This window comes from Acipenser ruthenus, chromosome 1 (genome assembly GCF_902713425.1).
Source record: "Acipenser ruthenus chromosome 1, fAciRut3.2 maternal haplotype, whole genome shotgun sequence".
Classification (NCBI taxonomy): domain Eukaryota; kingdom Metazoa; phylum Chordata; class Actinopteri; order Acipenseriformes; family Acipenseridae; genus Acipenser; species Acipenser ruthenus.
Window position 1 is genome coordinate 26,633,429 of NC_081189.1, and position 18,789 is coordinate 26,652,217.

The 18,789-nt window shown below is 36.5% G+C and overlaps 1 protein-coding gene across 2 annotated transcripts; it reads right to left on the reverse strand.

The window, feature by feature from the left end:
- Nucleotides 1–1,706: 1,706 nt before the first annotated feature.
- Nucleotides 1,707–17,967, reverse strand: LOC117409640 (m7GpppN-mRNA hydrolase). Of its 2 annotated transcripts, XM_059022765.1 has the most exons (12): nucleotides 17,877–17,958; nucleotides 17,695–17,781; nucleotides 14,389–14,540; nucleotides 14,060–14,187; nucleotides 13,629–13,727; nucleotides 13,146–13,298; nucleotides 12,928–13,040; nucleotides 12,459–12,566; nucleotides 12,140–12,272; nucleotides 8,430–8,537; nucleotides 7,285–7,336; nucleotides 1,707–5,750 (listed from the first exon to the last, which is right to left on the reverse strand). In XM_059022765.1, exons 2-12 carry the CDS (start codon nucleotides 17,745–17,747, stop codon nucleotides 5,587–5,589), a joined length of 1,263 nt encoding a protein of 420 aa, XP_058878748.1. In that variant the 5' UTR covers nucleotides 17,748–17,781; nucleotides 17,877–17,958; the 3' UTR covers nucleotides 1,707–5,586. The 2 variants fall into 2 exon arrangements, with proteins under 2 accessions (XP_058878748.1, XP_033871836.1); XM_034015945.3 differs by having other exon boundaries at nucleotides 17,695–17,967.
- Nucleotides 17,968–18,789: the final 822 nt, after the last annotated feature.

An 18,789-nucleotide genomic window follows, 5' to 3' on the forward strand; every position in this document is an offset into this window, starting at 1 on the left:
CCGACCTGTGAGGGCGCTGTGTAAAGGGAACAGAGTGCCCTGGCCTGGATGGCCAGACAATTCATTCCCAGGGTTAGGCGGAAGTCGGCCATCTAGAAAGGGGTTAGCACGATCCAGCGCTGTTGCAAAAGGCCAGCACCAAACCCGGACAACACTGCACTTGTGTCACAATTAAACTGTATTTGCACCACGAGCACTATAGCACTCACTGTGGTCTTGTGATCATGTTTGTGTTAACTGTGGGTGTTTAAATACTGGGACTATTATTTTGGGGCCAACCCGTGGATTAAACAGAGCAATATGCAAACGCTGTGTATTGTCTGTTATCATTATTGTTTACTGTTTGTCATCAGACTTTGGATTACAACACAGACCTCCATTTCACCAGTACTTTGTTGTCTCATTGTCTTGAGCACTGTATCACCCGTACAACTGCGCAATGCAACCACTTTGCCACAGTGCTTCTATAATACTTACTTGTTTAGGCTTTGTATGTCTGGGTTTTGTCCAGTACACAGAGCTACTGCTGTGACGTTTTCATTTGTGGTTGCTCGTTTGACAGGAGGTTGAAGTGAATTTTCTTTATTTTCCGTTGCAGTGAGTAGGTTGCTCCAGCCTTTTCTCTGCTTCAGAGTTGGGTGCCAGTAGTTTTTGGTGATATTGTTTTTAAATCACTATCAATATTCTTTTCAGTTAGCCAGTCATAGAAAACTTTCATAGCCCATTTTGTCTGGCACTTGGTGTTTTCCTCAGTTGAATTCATTTCTAGGTTGTCTAAATCTGCTTCATTTACCTCAATATCGCGAAATGTTGACATTTTCTTTTTCAATCTCAGGGATTGCTGTCATACTGACTGACTCGAGTGGTTTTGTTTACCCAGACGGACACTTAAAAGTTGGTGTATTGATTTTGTTTACTGTGATGAGGCTGCTTTGGAGAAAGAAGTTCCACGCTGTTGTGTTATTACCAGATATCCATTGGGTAGGGAGAAGCCAATCAGAATCTAGTATTGTCGCCAATTATTTCTACCCATTTAATAAGAAGTACTAGCAAAGTGAAACAAAAAATGTATATGAAAATGTACAAGGGCAGGAGTGAAAACCAGCACGTCAACAAAACAATTACAAGTCTTACATAATACTTGCAAAATAGTATATTTTAAAACTACATATAATTTAACTTCAAAAGTAACAAATACAAAGGGAAAAATTGAGAAACTACTCAATAGTTATACTGTAGTTATGGTAGTATAAATTCTGTAAAGCGGTGTGGTTTTTACCCAAAAATGAAACAATTCTGGTAAAATTGACCAAAAAGTAGTTTAAAAATAAATAAATAAATAAATAAATAGCTAGCAAAGCTGGGGTTTTGGAAATATTCTTGATTTTATAAATAATTAATTGGTGTTTAATTATTGATCAAACACAGTTTATGGACCTAAATACTACTACCATTTAAATCGGTTAAAGAATGGGACTGTGCATATGTGTGTGTAATTATATATATATTTATCTAGATATAAGTTATCTAACAGTTCATGTGGGGCTCTAGTTTATTTTAGTAAAACTAAAACATTTAGGTTTGTTCCTACTAGAGGTCGGAACAGGTAGAAAATCCAGAATGGATACCTGGGTCTTTATCGAGTAATGATTTAAAAAAAAACAAAAAAAAAAACACACACATAAACACATATATGACAAACACTGTTTTAGAGCAGGTGCAGCGACTTTTTATTGTGCTGATTAACAACTGACATCATGAAGATGCTGCAAAATGATCTGTCGATCTTGGGCAGGTGTTGTGACTCTTGGTCTCCCAGTTTGTGGCCTGTCATTAACAGAGTGTGTCTGGTTATATCGTCTCGCCCAGTTTGAAATTGCTGGCTGCGAGCACCCAATTCGACGAGCCACAGTACGCTGCCCTAGTCCAGCCTCCAACATGCCGATTGCACAAAGGTACTGCTCTCTTGCCAGATGTGGCATATTGGGTTTTTTTTCTATCATTTTCTTTATTGCTTTTATTCAAGCTTGCAATTCAACAGCTGAAATAGCCAGTGTCCAATCAACTGTCTCACTAATTAGGTGACTTAAGTTCGTATGTTTTAGTCATAGTCACTCAAGCGTGTCATGGTCAAGGAGTGATAAGTTTCTTTTAATGCTCGGTATAGATTACCTTTTTGACTCTGCAGATAAACACCAATTTTATTCCTCTCTCATAAACCCAGAGGTTCAGAGAAGGTTCCGAGTCCAAGATTTACTGAAGCCTTTAAAACAAAATAACTCATTTGGGAAAAAAAGGCTTACTTCAGTACACCCTGTGTTTACAATGTCAAGCCAAGCGTTTGAAGCTTTTTTGAGTAAGACTATATGTTAGTATTCTGCCCCCTCCCCAAAACAAGAACACCGTGTACTTCAAAATGTAACTGCCTTGAAAATAACTTTGCATAGTTTTCAAAGCATTTGATAAAATACATTGACAGATCTTCCAGTTTTTACAATTTCTATGCACTTTTATAATTATAAACCATTAATAAAAGTTTGAGAAAAGGGAATGGGAAAAAATACAAAAAACTCCTCGCCCATCTAGTCCCTAGCTTTGTGGTATTCATAAACCAGTTACTTTACAGTTTCATGTTGACAGATAAATGTGTACACTAACTGCAGTAAACATTTACACTTACAATGAGTAATTCTGCCAAATCCGCAATGAAGCATGAAATACTAGATAAGTTAAACGTACATCCACCATTTTAGTAAAATAATATTCAGTCAACAATCAAGCACATAACATACTGAATTAAATTGGAATCAAAATGTTAACACAAATCAAAATAATGCATGCAATGCATTTCCACAAAAGCCTTTATTGACCAACACTGGAATGAGATCCAGAAAAGACCAGGTTCATTAACTTTATGGCTGCAGTATTAAGATCTCACAATGTGTGTCATTACCATTCCGAGCAGTAATGCTGTCTTTACATCCACTAAAGTAAGGGTTTGTCAAAAAAAAACAAAAACACTGGTTCATTCTGATCAAGTCATATGCGTAACAAATGATTAATAACCTTCTGAATATACTATACATGAAATCTCCATCTGCTTAAATATGTAAAACCTTCAAAAGCTGTGTTCCTGCCTATTACCAGTGCATCAGCACACACCTGTAATTCAGAGGTTAGCAACTGAGGATTATTTTAATTAAATTTTATTATAATAAACCGAGCAACTAAGGAATCACAACTGAAAAACCCTGCAATACAAACAGATCAGTCATTTTTTCAAATGGATGTAAAATATTAAATAAATCTGCACCTAGAGAAAGAAGATTACAGACTCCCTCTGAGGTAGAAACAGTATCACATTTTTCAACATAAAGACCAAGATTTCATTTTATTCTTTTTTGGCTTTTGTCATCTCTCATTTGTATCTGTTTTGATCAGCATGGCTACAACATTTCTCAAATTTTTATTTTTTAAACCAGGTTTATTACAGCGACGTTTGTATACACACAGTTCATTCACACTGCACTTTAAAAACTGGCTGCACTTGTCATCACTATAGAGTCAGCTTTGTGGTTCAAACCTATGGGACTAGATTCTGTCTACAACCACACTGATGTCAAGGTCAACACATCATGCCACATAAGCACACACTGATACTGTAGTTCAGTGGAAAGCTACTTGGTGTTAAGAACTGTCTTTACAATTAATTTCTAAAGGAACATGAGTGAGCCATGAGATGCCTACATGAAAAAACCAAAAGGTAAAATGACTAAAAATATTACTTTTAAGTTGTGGTCAGGTTTTATTCAGAGGGAAACTACAGTCTCCAGAATTACTAGTCATTTACACTAAATGATTTCTAGATTTGATTTCACACTGTTAAAGCCTGTACAATAACAAATATGTGCACTACTACAACATGTATCGAATTTAAAATTACCTAGCGATTACCTTTAAAACTAACGTTTGTAACTGATCTGCTCTTTTGGAAAATTGAAACTGTTGTTGTAATCCATGTTAGTAGCTCAAGTTAACGTGTACCTGTTTATTACACATGATTAATACGTGTGTATTAACCCCACTGGGGAGATTATGGAGATGCCCAAAGATAAGTCACATTCTGCACATATCTGGAGAACCACATCTCCAATTGTGATCAAACTTGGCATGGCTGTTCTTCAGCAATTCACCGATTATCTAGGGATGTATGCTTCACACTTACATTTTTTACATGTAAATGCGTGGATGTAGCTCCACACATTTTACTTTATCATTTTGAATTCACAGCTGTGGAGGGAATTTGTCAGCAGCACACTTATTAATTACGTACAACCATAGTAAATGTTGCTTATCTTATAGGTTTCAAGATCTCAGAATACCTGGATCCAAATAAAATGCAGGTGATCTACGCTAACCAGGAGAGGAAGAAATTAGGTTCACATACCTCAATCCTAAGAGCACTGAAGAAAACAGAAACTACAATAAAACAATGTGCAGGTACACAGTACAGAGTGCTTAAATGATCCTTTGATGATGTTGCAGAGTCGTACTCTTTTGAATTGTTCTCAGTCAGTGTCTTGTTTTGATATTTTGCAATTAAATATTTAAAAACTAGGATACTTGCATTTCATTTGTCATTGATCCCAAAGCTGCATTTACAAATCCACCCCCAGAAATAAATAGTGTAGATGTTTCACCAAAAGTAACATAATACTACTGTAAGGTTACAGACCCCTAACAAAAACAAAGACTTAGAAATGAAATCCACAACAGTAATTGAAGCTACATACACTAAAAAAAAAAAAAAAATGCACTGTATAAAAAAAAGATACTACACTAAAAACCGCCTCCATTTAAAAAAAAAAAAGAAGTGTCATCAAAATGGATGGTGAATGAAGAATAATTTCTATGAAATCAACTGCAAAGGATTCATTCTGCTCCATTTAAAATCCCAATTAGTTATCTGTAAACAATGTAGTTCAGAAGATGCGTTGCCAAATTCAACACTTAATTATAAGCCATAGTAAGGCTCTGAAAACTGACTTTAACAGAGCACACAATCCTCAATGTAAAGCAAGGAAATACAATGTGTGCAAATATATTGTGAAAACAACTTGTTGTCCACCATTCCCTTATGTTTCTATCAGGTTGAAAAAAAAGTTTAAATACTGAAAAGGTATACAATTCAATGGAAAAAAAAAAGAATGCATTTACAGTTTGCTCCTCCCACTTCAAGCAGGACATAATCCCTCACAGCTGTTTAAGAACCCCTCATTTCTTCAAAGTCCTGAGAGCGAGAGAAAGGCTTTTTTTTATTATTATTATTATTATTATTATTATTATTATAAAAAAAACACCAACTATCCTATTTTGAAGTGAGTGAAAAGCTAAATTAAATGTTATAAAATTAGCAAGAAACTACTCAGAATAACTGAATTGTTCCTTCCTGCAACTCTGTTGCATTGTGCTACTTTAAAAACGTATTACAATCGATATACTCCTCTAATTTGCCTTTGCACGTCCTTCAAAATATGATCTTGATTACAAATCTATTACCATCCTGATTGTAAACCATTCACTCCATCATAACTCAAAGCACTTCATGATAGCATCCCGATCAAACTTGAAGCCAAGAAAAGCCCTGGAAGAGAGAACATATTCACAGTCCCCACTGCATGCACCAAACGGCCTCTCTGTGTGGTCAAGTGGCTGTTCATCATTGGAGCTGCATAATTCACATACTGCATCTGGGGAGGGAAAGAAACCTTTTTTAATTGAAAGCCTGAAAAATCAGACTCAAAATGTGCATTGATCATAATTAAAGTCAAGAACCAAATAAAATATGTTGGAAAACATGGAACAAGTATTGAATAGCAGTTTGCTACGCATGAGGAATGACAGGGCTGTATTCATGTTATTTTTCTGAAAAGTGATTTAACATTGGATAGAAAAAAACTGTTAGTTCAAAAAATGCAAGCACTGCTGTAATAGATGAAGGCTGGCTATATACTCTGGGTATATAGATACTTGCACTGCATTGACTCCAAGCAAGCAAGAAATAATAGCAGCTTCATTGAGCAATGGATGGTAGCAGAGAGCTGAGAAAAACACCAAGTTAATGTATATTTAACTATATTTAAACAACCGCACATTAGAAGTAAATTGAAGGCAATATGGTAGAGAAGTTACCCTGAAGTTATGACAACTGAAAAGGATTTTTTTGTGTCAAAGCAAATGACTGGCCAGCAGCACAAGGTTGTACAAACAAGTCCTTTGACCTCCAGCCCTGACATGAAAGACATTTGCCCTTAGAGGAGTCCACTGTGGGGTATAAAACTAATTAAACAGGTTTTTGCTTAGAATATACAGCTGGTTTATGAGGGGGTCATAAAGCTAGTCTTCAGGGGGATCTGGAAGGAGCCAGACACTTCAAAGGGGCTGATAAGAGATTTGTAGATTTGTATAAACTAATCAAGAGAAACTTGTTTTTTCCTGATTGGAGTGCACATGGTACATAGTGGCGGGAATAATGCATTGTCCCTTTGCCATTGGTTGAGTGTTATAGGAAGAGGAGGAGAGAGACACCTATGCAGAAGGGTATTTAATGTCATGTAAAAGATGTAACAACTGGTAATCAGTTCTATACTTGGACTGGTTTCCCTGCATGTATGAAATAAACTTAACACTGATTAAGAAATGGCGTCTGTGCAGTTTAAGAAACATCGATACTCACGTTTTAAGTTACATCAAAATATAAAAATAAAACTAGTGACAGACAAACTTTTGGTTTGTATCGAGTCAAAAAAAAAAAAACCACACAACACACACTTTTGTTTGAAAGTTAATGTCTACCAGTCGCTAGATTTTAATACTCTGGAAACTGAACCCTTTCTCCAATATACAAAGCTTTCACTTGTATCAAACACATATTCCAAATAGTCATTTTGTTGCTGTTGATTCACAAAAAATTGCAAAGCAAATCAATAAAAATACCTTGCTGCCACTCTTAGTATTAGTCTGCCTGTTGGTCATCTTCTCATTATAGTGTTGAAAATTGGGTTAAGTGACTGGGTTAAAAAAAAATGTGACAAAGATACTATAAGATAGTTTAAGAGAAATAATGTTGAGTTTACTTGATTTCAAATATGAACTATAGTTTCCTCAAGGTCAGACTTTCAGTTGGGCAAGAAATAAATGTTATGGGGGAAAAAATGTTACTAATTTTAGTGCTGCAATGTGTAAATGTTACTGTGGGTTGGTTTGTAAGATAATATAAATTACCTGTTTCAAAGTTGTCCTGAAGCCTTCTTGGTTGAAGCCTCTTCTCTGGCTTCTGTGGAAACAAAATTTAAATTGTTGACATGATACTTTGACCTGAAAAGACGGATTAAAAGCAAAAAAAAAAAAAAAAAAAAACCCAAAACATTGCTTTTGCTGATTCCCCCCCAATGAGTTTGAAATGTGATATGTACCTGCTACATTTTCAAGACTAATGCTTAAATATGGAGTTCACAATGTTGTTTTAAAGGACAAAGCAGAGGTTCAGAGACTAAAACATTTAAAACACTCGACTACTTTTGTTTCCACTTTCTCTTCAATTTCTAATCAAGTTAAGGCGGCAGTCAAATTGCATTGGCGAAGGATATCTACATCAGATTGAAGGAAACGCAAATGGATGGAGACACAGATGGATCACATTAGTTTACTGTAAAGCTACGTCTTAGTTGGTGTTTATCTTGGCGAAAGCCAAGTTCAAATCAGCATGAAGTTTTAACATCTACTCTCATGTAATGGAAATCGTTTATTGGAAACCATTTAATTATGTACTTTTTAGTTCATTTGTTTTGTTTATACAATGTATGTGTTTGATTATTATAAATTGTATTTTGTTATGTTAATTGATATTATCTTTAATTAATCTCCTAATTGAAGCTTAACTGACGTCCTTCCTGACTTGATTCACTTGTAAATGTACTAATCATACACCTGTATCTTGTTAAGCCTATATAGTTGAGTCTCTTTGTTCCTTCATGATGCACTGATGAGGGCTTGATAGCCCAAACACGCCTGCTATTTTATCTTTTTTCTTTTGTCGCCTGCCTAACCATGTTTTAAACTAAAATAAATACTCTTTTTTAAGGAGTACTGACTTGTTCAATTTTCATTAAATATGGAGTTCACAATGTTGTTATTAAAGGACAAATAGAGGTTCTGTACCAAACAGTTTTGGAAAAAGCTTGACATTGTCAATTAAGTTTGGATGGACCTGGGAGTTTTAGGAATCAAAGCAAGTGTTTTCCAAATGTGTCAGAGCTTTAAGCACATTTTATTATTGTATTGTACTGCGGTTGTGAAACTAGCTACGATAAATGGTTCAATAATAAAAAAATTAAAAAAAAGACACTCCTTCGATGAATTCGACTTACTGCGGACTGTTGAGGTTTAACCTGTTGATTGTTTACCCCATTTGCCCTTTTCTTCATGTTAGGGGAATCCTGGTGCAGCTTTTTACCATTCCCCTTCAGACTCTGGTTCTGCAAGAAAACAATTGAGATTGTTATCTGATGAAGAACTTTTGCTAACTGTCACATTTCCCAAACTTCTATGTGTCTCCAGACGCTCTTGAATTCAGGATTGGTAGTGAGTAGTTGGGAGATGTTCAGGGAGGTTAGAAAATACAGTGGCACAATAAAAGGACAACACACACATATGCTACTGGTAGTTCTATGCTACTGCAAGGCTCGAAATTAACGCCAGCCATGCGTCAATTACCGCAATGCCCCTCAAAATGTTTTTATTCACTGCCAATCTGGCCGCACTACCCTTCCAGCTACAGCAACTAGAGATGGCTGCATTTGGAAGTGTTTGTATCCAAACAATAACATGATTACATGGTTAAATCGCACAAATTCCATGCAAAACACGTGTCAATATTCATGAGTGCGCTAGGATTTCATTCTGTAAAGGAAAATAAAAGCAGGGAATCACGTTTTAAACTGAAGAACAAGAGGGACGATAACAATCTGATCAAATACAAATGCATGGACGTCCAGCAGGTGCTGTATTAACACAAGCTGAATATGGTAACCCCATGTTCATGCAGCAGCTGTGATGGTTAAGACCCTATGAAAATTGAGGAAATTCTTTAAAATTCACGGCAGTAGGGGGCTCCCGAGTGGCGCATTCGGTAAAGGTGCTCCGTGTGGAGTGCAGGATGTGCCCTATAGCCTGAACGTCGTCGGTTCGAGTCCAGGCTATTCCACTGCCGACAGAGAACGGAAGCGGCGCACAATTGGCAGAGCGCCACCCGAGTAGGGGATGGCTTAGGTCGGCCAGGGTGTCCCCGGCTCACCACACACCAGCGACCCCTGTGGTCTGGCCATGTGCCTGCGGGCTTGCCTGTAAGCTGCCCTCCGACGCTGTAGCTCTGAGGTGGCTGCATGGTGGGCCTGCAGTGTGTAAAAGAAGCGGTCGGCTGATGGTACAGGCTTCGGAGGACAGCATATGTTCGTCTTCGCCCCACCAGAGTCAGCTCAGTGGTGGTAGCGGTGAACTGAGCCTAAAAATAATTGGCTATTCTGAATTGGAAAGAATTATTTAATAAAAAAAATAAAATAAAATAAAAAAAAACCACACCCAAATTTGGCAAATACTATTTTCTGAATAAATAGTTATTAAGTTAAACTGTATTTCTTTCTGTAGCCAATAATTAGCTTTATATATGAATCCTAAACAAAATTACACAACATACTACACTTTGGCCTTAACTTAAGTTTTGTGGCCTTGGTGCCTGCTACAAATGTATTGAAATGAAGGCCATTTTGGCCTTGCCCTTTTTGTTGCCAATTTAGAGCCCTGCTACTGACTACTGTGCAAAGCTAGGCCTATTCTGTTTTAGAGAATAGGACTAGGGGTTTTAGAATCGATCAGAAGCACTTGCTCCTTATAGAATATTGAATTCATGTTTATTACCGACACTGCTGTTATCTATTAAGCAAAGCAATGATTTTCCACTCTAATGGATGCTCGTGCAACTGAGTTGCCCCACAAAGCATTTAAGACATTCTCCCAGGTGTTCTAACATTAGCAGAAAACCAGCACTGGAAAGTATAACTGTTTGAAACCTGGGCCATGACAGATCCAAGCTCAACATATTGCAAGATGCTGCAGTGGACAAAAAAATAAAAAATAAATAATTTCGTAAAAATCTTCAACTCCGGACAAAACACACCTGTTACTACTCAAACAAAGAGACACGAGCTTTACATGTGGGCCTCAGTACCATGTCACTTTTTTTGTATGTATGTCAATACAGAAGACTATTCCTTGCGGAATATAACATAACCTGCAATATCCATATTCTACCACAAGGAGTCATCTGAGCATTTAATGGTTTCAATTATAAAAACACCTTTAACCCTTTGCAGTCCATTTATTAAGTGCGTGCCAGGAGCATCAGGTCCAATTTATTTTCACACACACAGCCCATTTTAGACGCGCTGTTTTAAAGTATTTTTTTCCACAGTCAAACGGGTTTAAAAGGCCCTGCATATCAACAAAACACTCACTAGGCGTCTCCAGCCCTGTCCCACCCTTTCGTTCGCTATTGCTTTCACATATGCTAATAAATAAATAATAATAATAATAATAATAATAATAATAATAATAATAGTACATACTGATCAATCATCTCCTGATCACTCGTTTTATCACCAAACTCCTCAATAATGTGATCCAAGTCATTATTTTATTACTATAACATCTCAAAAAAGCTCTGCAAATGTCCGTGATATTCTCTGTGCGCTGATTCAGTATCAGCCAGCTTGTTTTCTTATGGCCGCCCCTATCTGATGCCAGGGGCAAGTATGACTATTAATGAGATACGCCCTTTTTTTTTTTTTCCTGACTTGTCTCGGCTCCTGTCGCTCCCACTCAGCCATTGAATGGTTTTCTCTGCTTTTTCCGGAGAAAAAACAACTAGAAGCCCTGTTGGAAAACATGGATCGAGAATTGATTAGCAGTTTGCTACGCATGTGGACTGGCAGAGCTATACTGGTGTACTTTTCTGAAAAGAGACTAATATTGCAGATAGCAGGCTGTTTGGTTCAAATTGCATGTACTGCTAACAATTGATAAGAGACCTTGCGTCTACAAGCTTCTTGTCCAACATTGACTGCAAGCTAACAAGATAATGCTGTGGACCAGAAGGGGCCAGGCTCTAAGACTTTTGGAATACAAAGCATAAAGGAGCTAAAAGGCTCCCAGGGACTGCCGTTGGACCCAAAGGTTCTCAGGGAGAATAAGAGATAATGCCAATGGACTCAAAGGGTCTCAGGCAAAACGGAGAGATATGAAAAAGGAAGATAACAAAAAACTAGATGGATGGACCTTTTGGGGCACCACCAGGGGTCTGAAGAATGCACTGAGTTCAGAGGTTGTCACACTAGATTACACACACAGACACACACACTAAATTAAATATATGGTAACAGAATAATGTGTTGTACCTTTTCTATTGGTTAAGTTTTAGAGAAAGAGGAGGTGGACCATCTATACAGAAGGGTATTTAATGTCATGCAACAATTGTAAGAACGAGTATTCTGTTTGTCCTGTACCTGGGACCAGACTCCATGCATATTTCAATAAACCTAACAACTGATTGAAGAAAAAGACTCTGTGCATTTTCTTGAATCTACTTACTTACCATCCTTTTTTTTGTAAGTTACATCAAGCCCGTTTTTTGCGTTTTTTTGATGTCGGACAGGGTCCAACATTTGACCGGATAGGAATAATTGCAATGTCGGACCAGGTCCGACATAGGACCACAAAGGGTTAAATGACTTGACTGTATTTCTTTAAATAGCCATTTAAAAACAGATTACAAAACAAATGACATTATACCGTGGTACGACGATAACCATGGTATATTTGATGGTTACCATACCGTCAAAATTTGATACCGTGACATCCCTATGTGGACCCTTTATTAATGTCAATGTCCTGTATTTTCATATATGACCACATATTACTATTTTCAAATTAACATAGCTTGTAAAGAAAAATAGTGTATGACCAATAGGAAAAATGTAACCCAAAACTAATTTCTTGTAGGTTTGTAAATGTTTTTCAAATGTACCTTCATTTTTAAAATATCAGACAGCTCCTGTTGATTTGTTTGGTTGAATGGCTTTTGTGGTTGCTGCCTTTGTTTAACCCACAGCTCTCCTGGAGATCCATCAGGAAACACTTGATTTTGCCTTGCTCTGGATCTAACAAAAGAGAAAGCTCAATGTAAATTGTTTGCTCGCAAGCCACATAGTCTGACATCCACAGTTTGGCAGCAAGACATTATCCACTGAAGTCTAGCAAAACATCCATAGCTACAGAAACATTAGAACCAACTGCTAAATAGGAACTTGCTACATAATGATGTGGCACGATTTGACATTTTTTACCGGATTTTGTCCATGTGAGGTTTGGATGGAGTACTGCCTGTTGAATTGATTCCATTGTCGCTGTCTGAAGACCCTCCATACTTCTTTGTTATCCATTCTCTAAGTGGTCTGTGGATGGGAAAAGAGGGGAAAAAAGATTAATCACACATCTTATTTAAAAAAAAAAAAATACCACACAAGTTCAGAAACACAAATGTCCTAGTTATTTTAAGAATACAATCAAGATTTTAAAATATAATATTATATATATATAACATGCACATTTCCATTCAGTGCATTTTAAATATTTGCCAAAAAAGAGCCAGTATGCGATTTGGTCCAAAACTGACTGGAAAGGTTTTGCCAAACCGATACATTGAAATCACTTTCCAAATATATTTAAAAGTATATGTTAAAATAGAGAAATAAGCATAATCAAATTGTTTCATTGTATCAAGAGGAAAAGGGCACACAATGTAGTCAAACCTACCTAATAAATGGAATGGCCATAAAGAACTTGTTTGGAGCTAGTCCAAGTTTGGACTTTGGAGTCATATCATTCCTGTGACTAGGAAGCTTCTCGATTGAGAACCATTCAATATTCTGAAACAAACAATAAACAATGTTTTTTTTTTTTCCTTTTTCAAAATGTTATATTATTCAACCCAAGGAAAACAATCTAATCTCAAAAAGATCTGTAGCACACACCCTTATTTCTTTTCTTGTCTTGGGGTTGAATTTTGTATCCTTTGGTACCCCTGGGATTATGTACAAACGAGCCAACTGATCATTGATTTTCAGCTCGATGAAGTTATCTTTGCAGATGCGATCTCGGATGTCAAAGCTAGTTTCTTCAAGCACCTTAGAAGGTAGGACAAAACAGAATGTGAACTTTAAGAAACCCACAGATTTCACTGACATACATCTAGTCATTCCCCACACCAAAGAAAACTGTTCATCTGCAGGATGGGCATTACAATCATATACAGTATGCTATTCAATGCAGTCATTCTAAAAGGACGTTTTTATCTATAAGGACAAAAGCTTCCTTACCCCGTTAAACTGCTTACTACTACGCTAGTGTGTTAGTGAAACAGATTTAACATACAACTTGAAAAGTAGAAATAAACTCAAGCTCAAAGCCTATTAAACGAAATAGAAGTTTTTGAATAACCTCCATACAATACTCACTTCTCGTACAGCACAATCATGTGGAGCCTCCTCCTTGTTGACTTTACCTTTAGGAAAGCCCCAGCCAGACTTTGCAAGATAACCCTGAACTAGCAGTACCTAAACACAAAGAAATATTTGTTTACAAGTTTCTGGTATTAAAGAGAAATATTTTGAAAAGGGAAAAAGAAAAGAATAAAATAGTCAGAGCATTTCATCAGAGCTGCTACCAGCATTAACTTGTATAAACACACTGGCTCTAATAACCTGAATCAAGTATCCGGTCAAAATTCTGAGTTACAAATGGTTAAACATTTGTAACACTTGCAAATTGAATACATGCCATTTAGCTATATGCATGCAATTTATAACTAAGAAGTTAGTCATGTTGATGTCACAGCCAAACTAAAACAGACTGACGCATACTGTAGCCTACGACTCAAAATACTTACATTTTCAAGTGTTTCGTCAAGAATAATTGCCCCATAGGTTGGGACACCCATTTTATACTCCTTCCATTGATCTAAAACCTTCTGCACGTCTTCTCCATGAGGCAATAAAAATGGACAGTGATTAAAAAGTACAAATTATGTTAAGGGGGAAATAAATGATTCACTGGAGCTGAAAAGAATGCAGTAAAAGTTTCAAAGTGTGCAGTGCTTGTGCACACTCAAATTCCATTTCTAATTTAAACTCTCTCTTTTGGTGTCTGTAAACAAACATTATTTAATGTACTTTGTTATGCACTGGTAAAGGCTTGAGGTAACATCAGAAAGGATATCAGCTTTGGCAAAGTCTCTTATCCCACACTGAGGTAATCCTGGTGAGTTCTGCATGCAGAAATCCAGGTAAAACCAATGGGCGAGCTCAATCTGAAAACACACTCGAATTGCATTGTCCCTTTCTTCACTGGGAATGTGCAGGATGAATCGACTGGAGAGAGAGAGAAAGAAGGAGAGAGAGAGACAGCACTGAGAAAAGTTGAATTATCATGCAGGGGTGAAAATTCAGGGTATTTTTGAGGTAGCCCAGATGTTTATAGTAAGCATTCACCCCCCTTGGATGTTTTCACAGTTTGTTGTGTTACAACCTGAAATCTTGATGCATTTAAATTGGATTTTTTTTTCTCCTTTGATTTACACAACCTACTCAATACTTTCAATAAGTCTTCATTAGATAAGTATTCACCCCCTTTGCTATGACACTCCTAAATAAGCTCAGGATTCACACAATAAATTAAATGGAGTCCATCTGTGTGCAATAAAAGTGGTTCACATGATTTCAGATTAAATACACCTGTCTCTGTAAGGTCCCACAGGGTAGTGCATTCAAAGCAAAGATACTACCATGAAGACCAAGGAGCTTTCAAAAGAACTCTGGGATAAAGTTGTGGAAAGGCACAGATCAGGGGAGGTGTATAAAAAGATTTCAAAGGCATTGAACATCCCTTGGAGCACAGTGGAAGAAGTGGAAGGTATACAGCACCACCTAGAATCTGCTTAAAGCAGGCCATCCTCCTAAACTGAGCAGCTGGGTAAGAAGGGCATTGGCCAGAAAAGTCAGCAAGAGGCCAATGACTAATCTGAAAGACCTACAGCGTTCCATGGCTGAGATGGAAGAAACTGTCCATGTGTCAACAATAGCTCAGGTACTCCACAAATCTGCCCTGTATGGAAGAGTGGCAAGAAGGAAGCAATTTCTGAAAAAAGCCCATGTAAAATCCCGCTTGGAATTTGCCAAAAGGTATGTGGGCGACTCTGGAAAGATGTGGCAAAAGATTCTGTGGTCCGATGAAACAAAAATTGAACTATATGGCCTAAATGTAAAGCGTTATGTCTGGCGCAAACCCAACACAGCACATCACCCAGGTAACACCATCCCTACTGTGAAGCATGGTGGTGGCAGCATCATGCTATGGGGATGCTTTTCAATCGGCAGGGACTGGGAAGCTTGTCAGGGTAGAGTGGAAAATGGATGGAGCTAAATACAGGCAAATCCTTAAGGAAAACCTGCTTCAGTCTGCAAAAGACCTAAGACCGGGGCAGAGATTCACCTTTCAGCAGGACAATGACCCCAAATACACAGCCAAAGCGACACTGGAGTGGCTTAAAAACAAGAAAATGAATGTCCTAGGGTGGCCCAGTCAAAGCCCGGACTTGAATCCAATTGAGAATCTGTGGCAAGACTTTGATTGCTGTCCACCAACGATCCCCATCCAACTTGACAAAGCTTGAACAATTTTGCCAAGAAGAATGGGTGAATATTGCACGATCCAGATGTGCAAACCTGGTAGAGACTTACCCCAAAAGACTCACAGCGGTAATTGCTGCCAAAGGTGGTTCTACCAAGTATTGACTCAGGGGGTGAATACTTATCTAACCAAGTCATTTCAGTTTTTTTATTTTTCATTAACTGTTGTTTCACAATAAAAATTATCTTGCCTCTTCAAAGTGCCGAGTAGGTTGTGTAAATCAAAGGAAAAAAAATCCCATTTAAATGCATCAAGATTTCAGGTTGTAACACAAACTGTGAAAACGTCCAAGGTGGGTGAATGCTTACTATAGGCACTGTAGGTAACAAGCTCAGGTGTGTCTTATAAAGATCACAGCAATGCAAGGAAAGCAGTCATATCAATATCCCCGGCATTATAAAGTTAGTTTTTAAAAGTACTAAACTACAAGTGTGTTTGCCTCTGTTGGGTTTAAAAAAAAAACTGCCTGTTTTGTTCTGCCACGAATACGAAGTATACAAACATCCAAACAAAAAAATATATATAAACTTACTGTACAATACCTGGGTGGGTGCGGCCCATATAGATTGCGCAAATAATTGCATTGTACTATATCCAATAAGGCGTAAAAATGTATCCTGAATGATACCGAAATATGAATTGAAACTAGTGGTTAGTTTTCAAAAGCCTGTATAACCGTACCAGATATTTGTCTAGGTAGAGTTCCTTGCTTGTTGAGTAAGCTAATGTTGCTATGAGAGACAACACAGTGTATCAATATCGGTTTGTTTTTTTCTCTATTGGCTATGCTGTAATAAAACTGTAGATGTGTACAGCATGTCCAGTTAATCCAACGAAGTAAAATGCCATGCCAATATGGTTTTAAATATTGCAGTAGAAAAGTATTTAAAATCATAGTTATTGTATTTCTTGCTCTTATTGTATTACTTGTATTGTAACACTTGAAATGTATTTGCTTACGATTGTAAGTCGCCCTGGATAAGGGCGTCTGCTAAGAAATAAATAATAATAATAATAATAATAATAATAATAATAATAAGGGAGTTGGTCTAAAAAAAGTTTAAAAACCTGACTTAGGCAATAGTATTTTAAATTACACAGAACACTCAAAATAGCTTTGCTAATCAAGAACAACGTTGTACACTGAATGAAAAGCTCTTCATGAAACTAAACAGCCCCAAAATTATAGACTCATCTCACCTGCACCAACAAAAGCCAATACGTCCTTTCAGGGTTCATAACACCTCATATATATATATATATATATATATATATATATTCTAATTATTATATATATATATATATATATATATATATATATATATATATATATATATATATTCTAATTATTATTATATATATATATATATATATATATATATATATATATATATATATATATATATATATTCTAATTATTATTATATATATATATATATATATATATATATATATATATATATATATTCTAATTATTATTATATATATATATATATATATATATATATATATATATATATATATATATATATATACACACACACACACACACACACACACACACACAATAACTCACCTTAACTCATGTATTCAGACCAAGCTACTCGACATTATACAACTTTTGTTTAAAAACAATTGCGGTACTCTTTTTTGGAAATGGCACATTTTATCTTCCATTAAAATAACATATTAGGAAAGCGAAAAAAAAGTGTTGTATGATGTCTTCAAAACAACTGAAATGCACAAAATGCACAAACTACACACACACACACACACACACACACACACACACACACACACACACACACACAGTTGTTCTTTTTAAACAGCACTTACCTGCAGAGGTCGTCCAATAAACCGCTGGGAATCTCCCCTCGTTTTGTCTCCATGTTAACGAAAAGAACATCCCGAATTTACAAAACCCTAAAGAAAATAAATATTAACATGCAGCAACTACGCAATTTTAAATCTATTGTTAATAATAAAGTGCGAAACGGGAATACATCAGTGCGACCCACCGAGGGAAACTACGAAACAAAAGGAGAACCGAATCAGAGACGGACACCACCGCTGTCTAATCACAAAATGCCAATAAGAAATAGCTACATGACGCCAAGAAAGGAAACCAATCAGACCGACAAGGAGGTGCTTTTTCCATAGAAAGTTCTTTTGATTTGTCGTTTTTTATGATTCAGTCTGATTGGCATCCTAGCTGACCAATAGATGTGGTAAATAGTGCAGTTGTAATTACGTACGAACAAAGCCTAACCAATCGTCAGAGACCCGCTCTTACAAGTTCGGGTGAGGAAGAAACGAAAATAGAGCTTAGAAACGAGCGCGGAAGAAGACAGCGCATGTGCGCTATGGAAATTGAGATATGTTTGATGTTAGTAAAAAATGTTTAGGTAGATAAACATCAGACATGTGTTGAATGACTTGATTATCATAACAATCAAATTCTATTTTATTTGTTATCAGTATAGACATTTTTGTTCTATGTCTTTCCTATGGCTCGAATCAAAGCTCACAAACTCTCAAATGCAGTATTTCAAAACGTATCTTTTTTTTTTTTTTAATCGGATTAAAAAATCTGCCAGTATGCGTGTGTGTGTGTCTATATATATATATATATATATATATATATATATATATATGAGCTATCAGAACGTAATACGTAGGTGAAGAAGTACCGTATGATGATTTGGCTCCTTTGCACTGCTGTTTTGGGGAAGAAAATACTGAAGATCAATGGAACTTGGCAGAGTCGTCAGAAAATGTTGAGCAATAGGATTTTAGAACTACCAGTGCCATGGCACATGTTAGCCCCCTTTCCTGTCACGTTTTGCAAGTCTGAGTGAACAGAGTAAAAATACAAAAATATATATTTTGTATGTTTTTGTTTTTTTTAATTGGTATTTCATAGTAATGTTT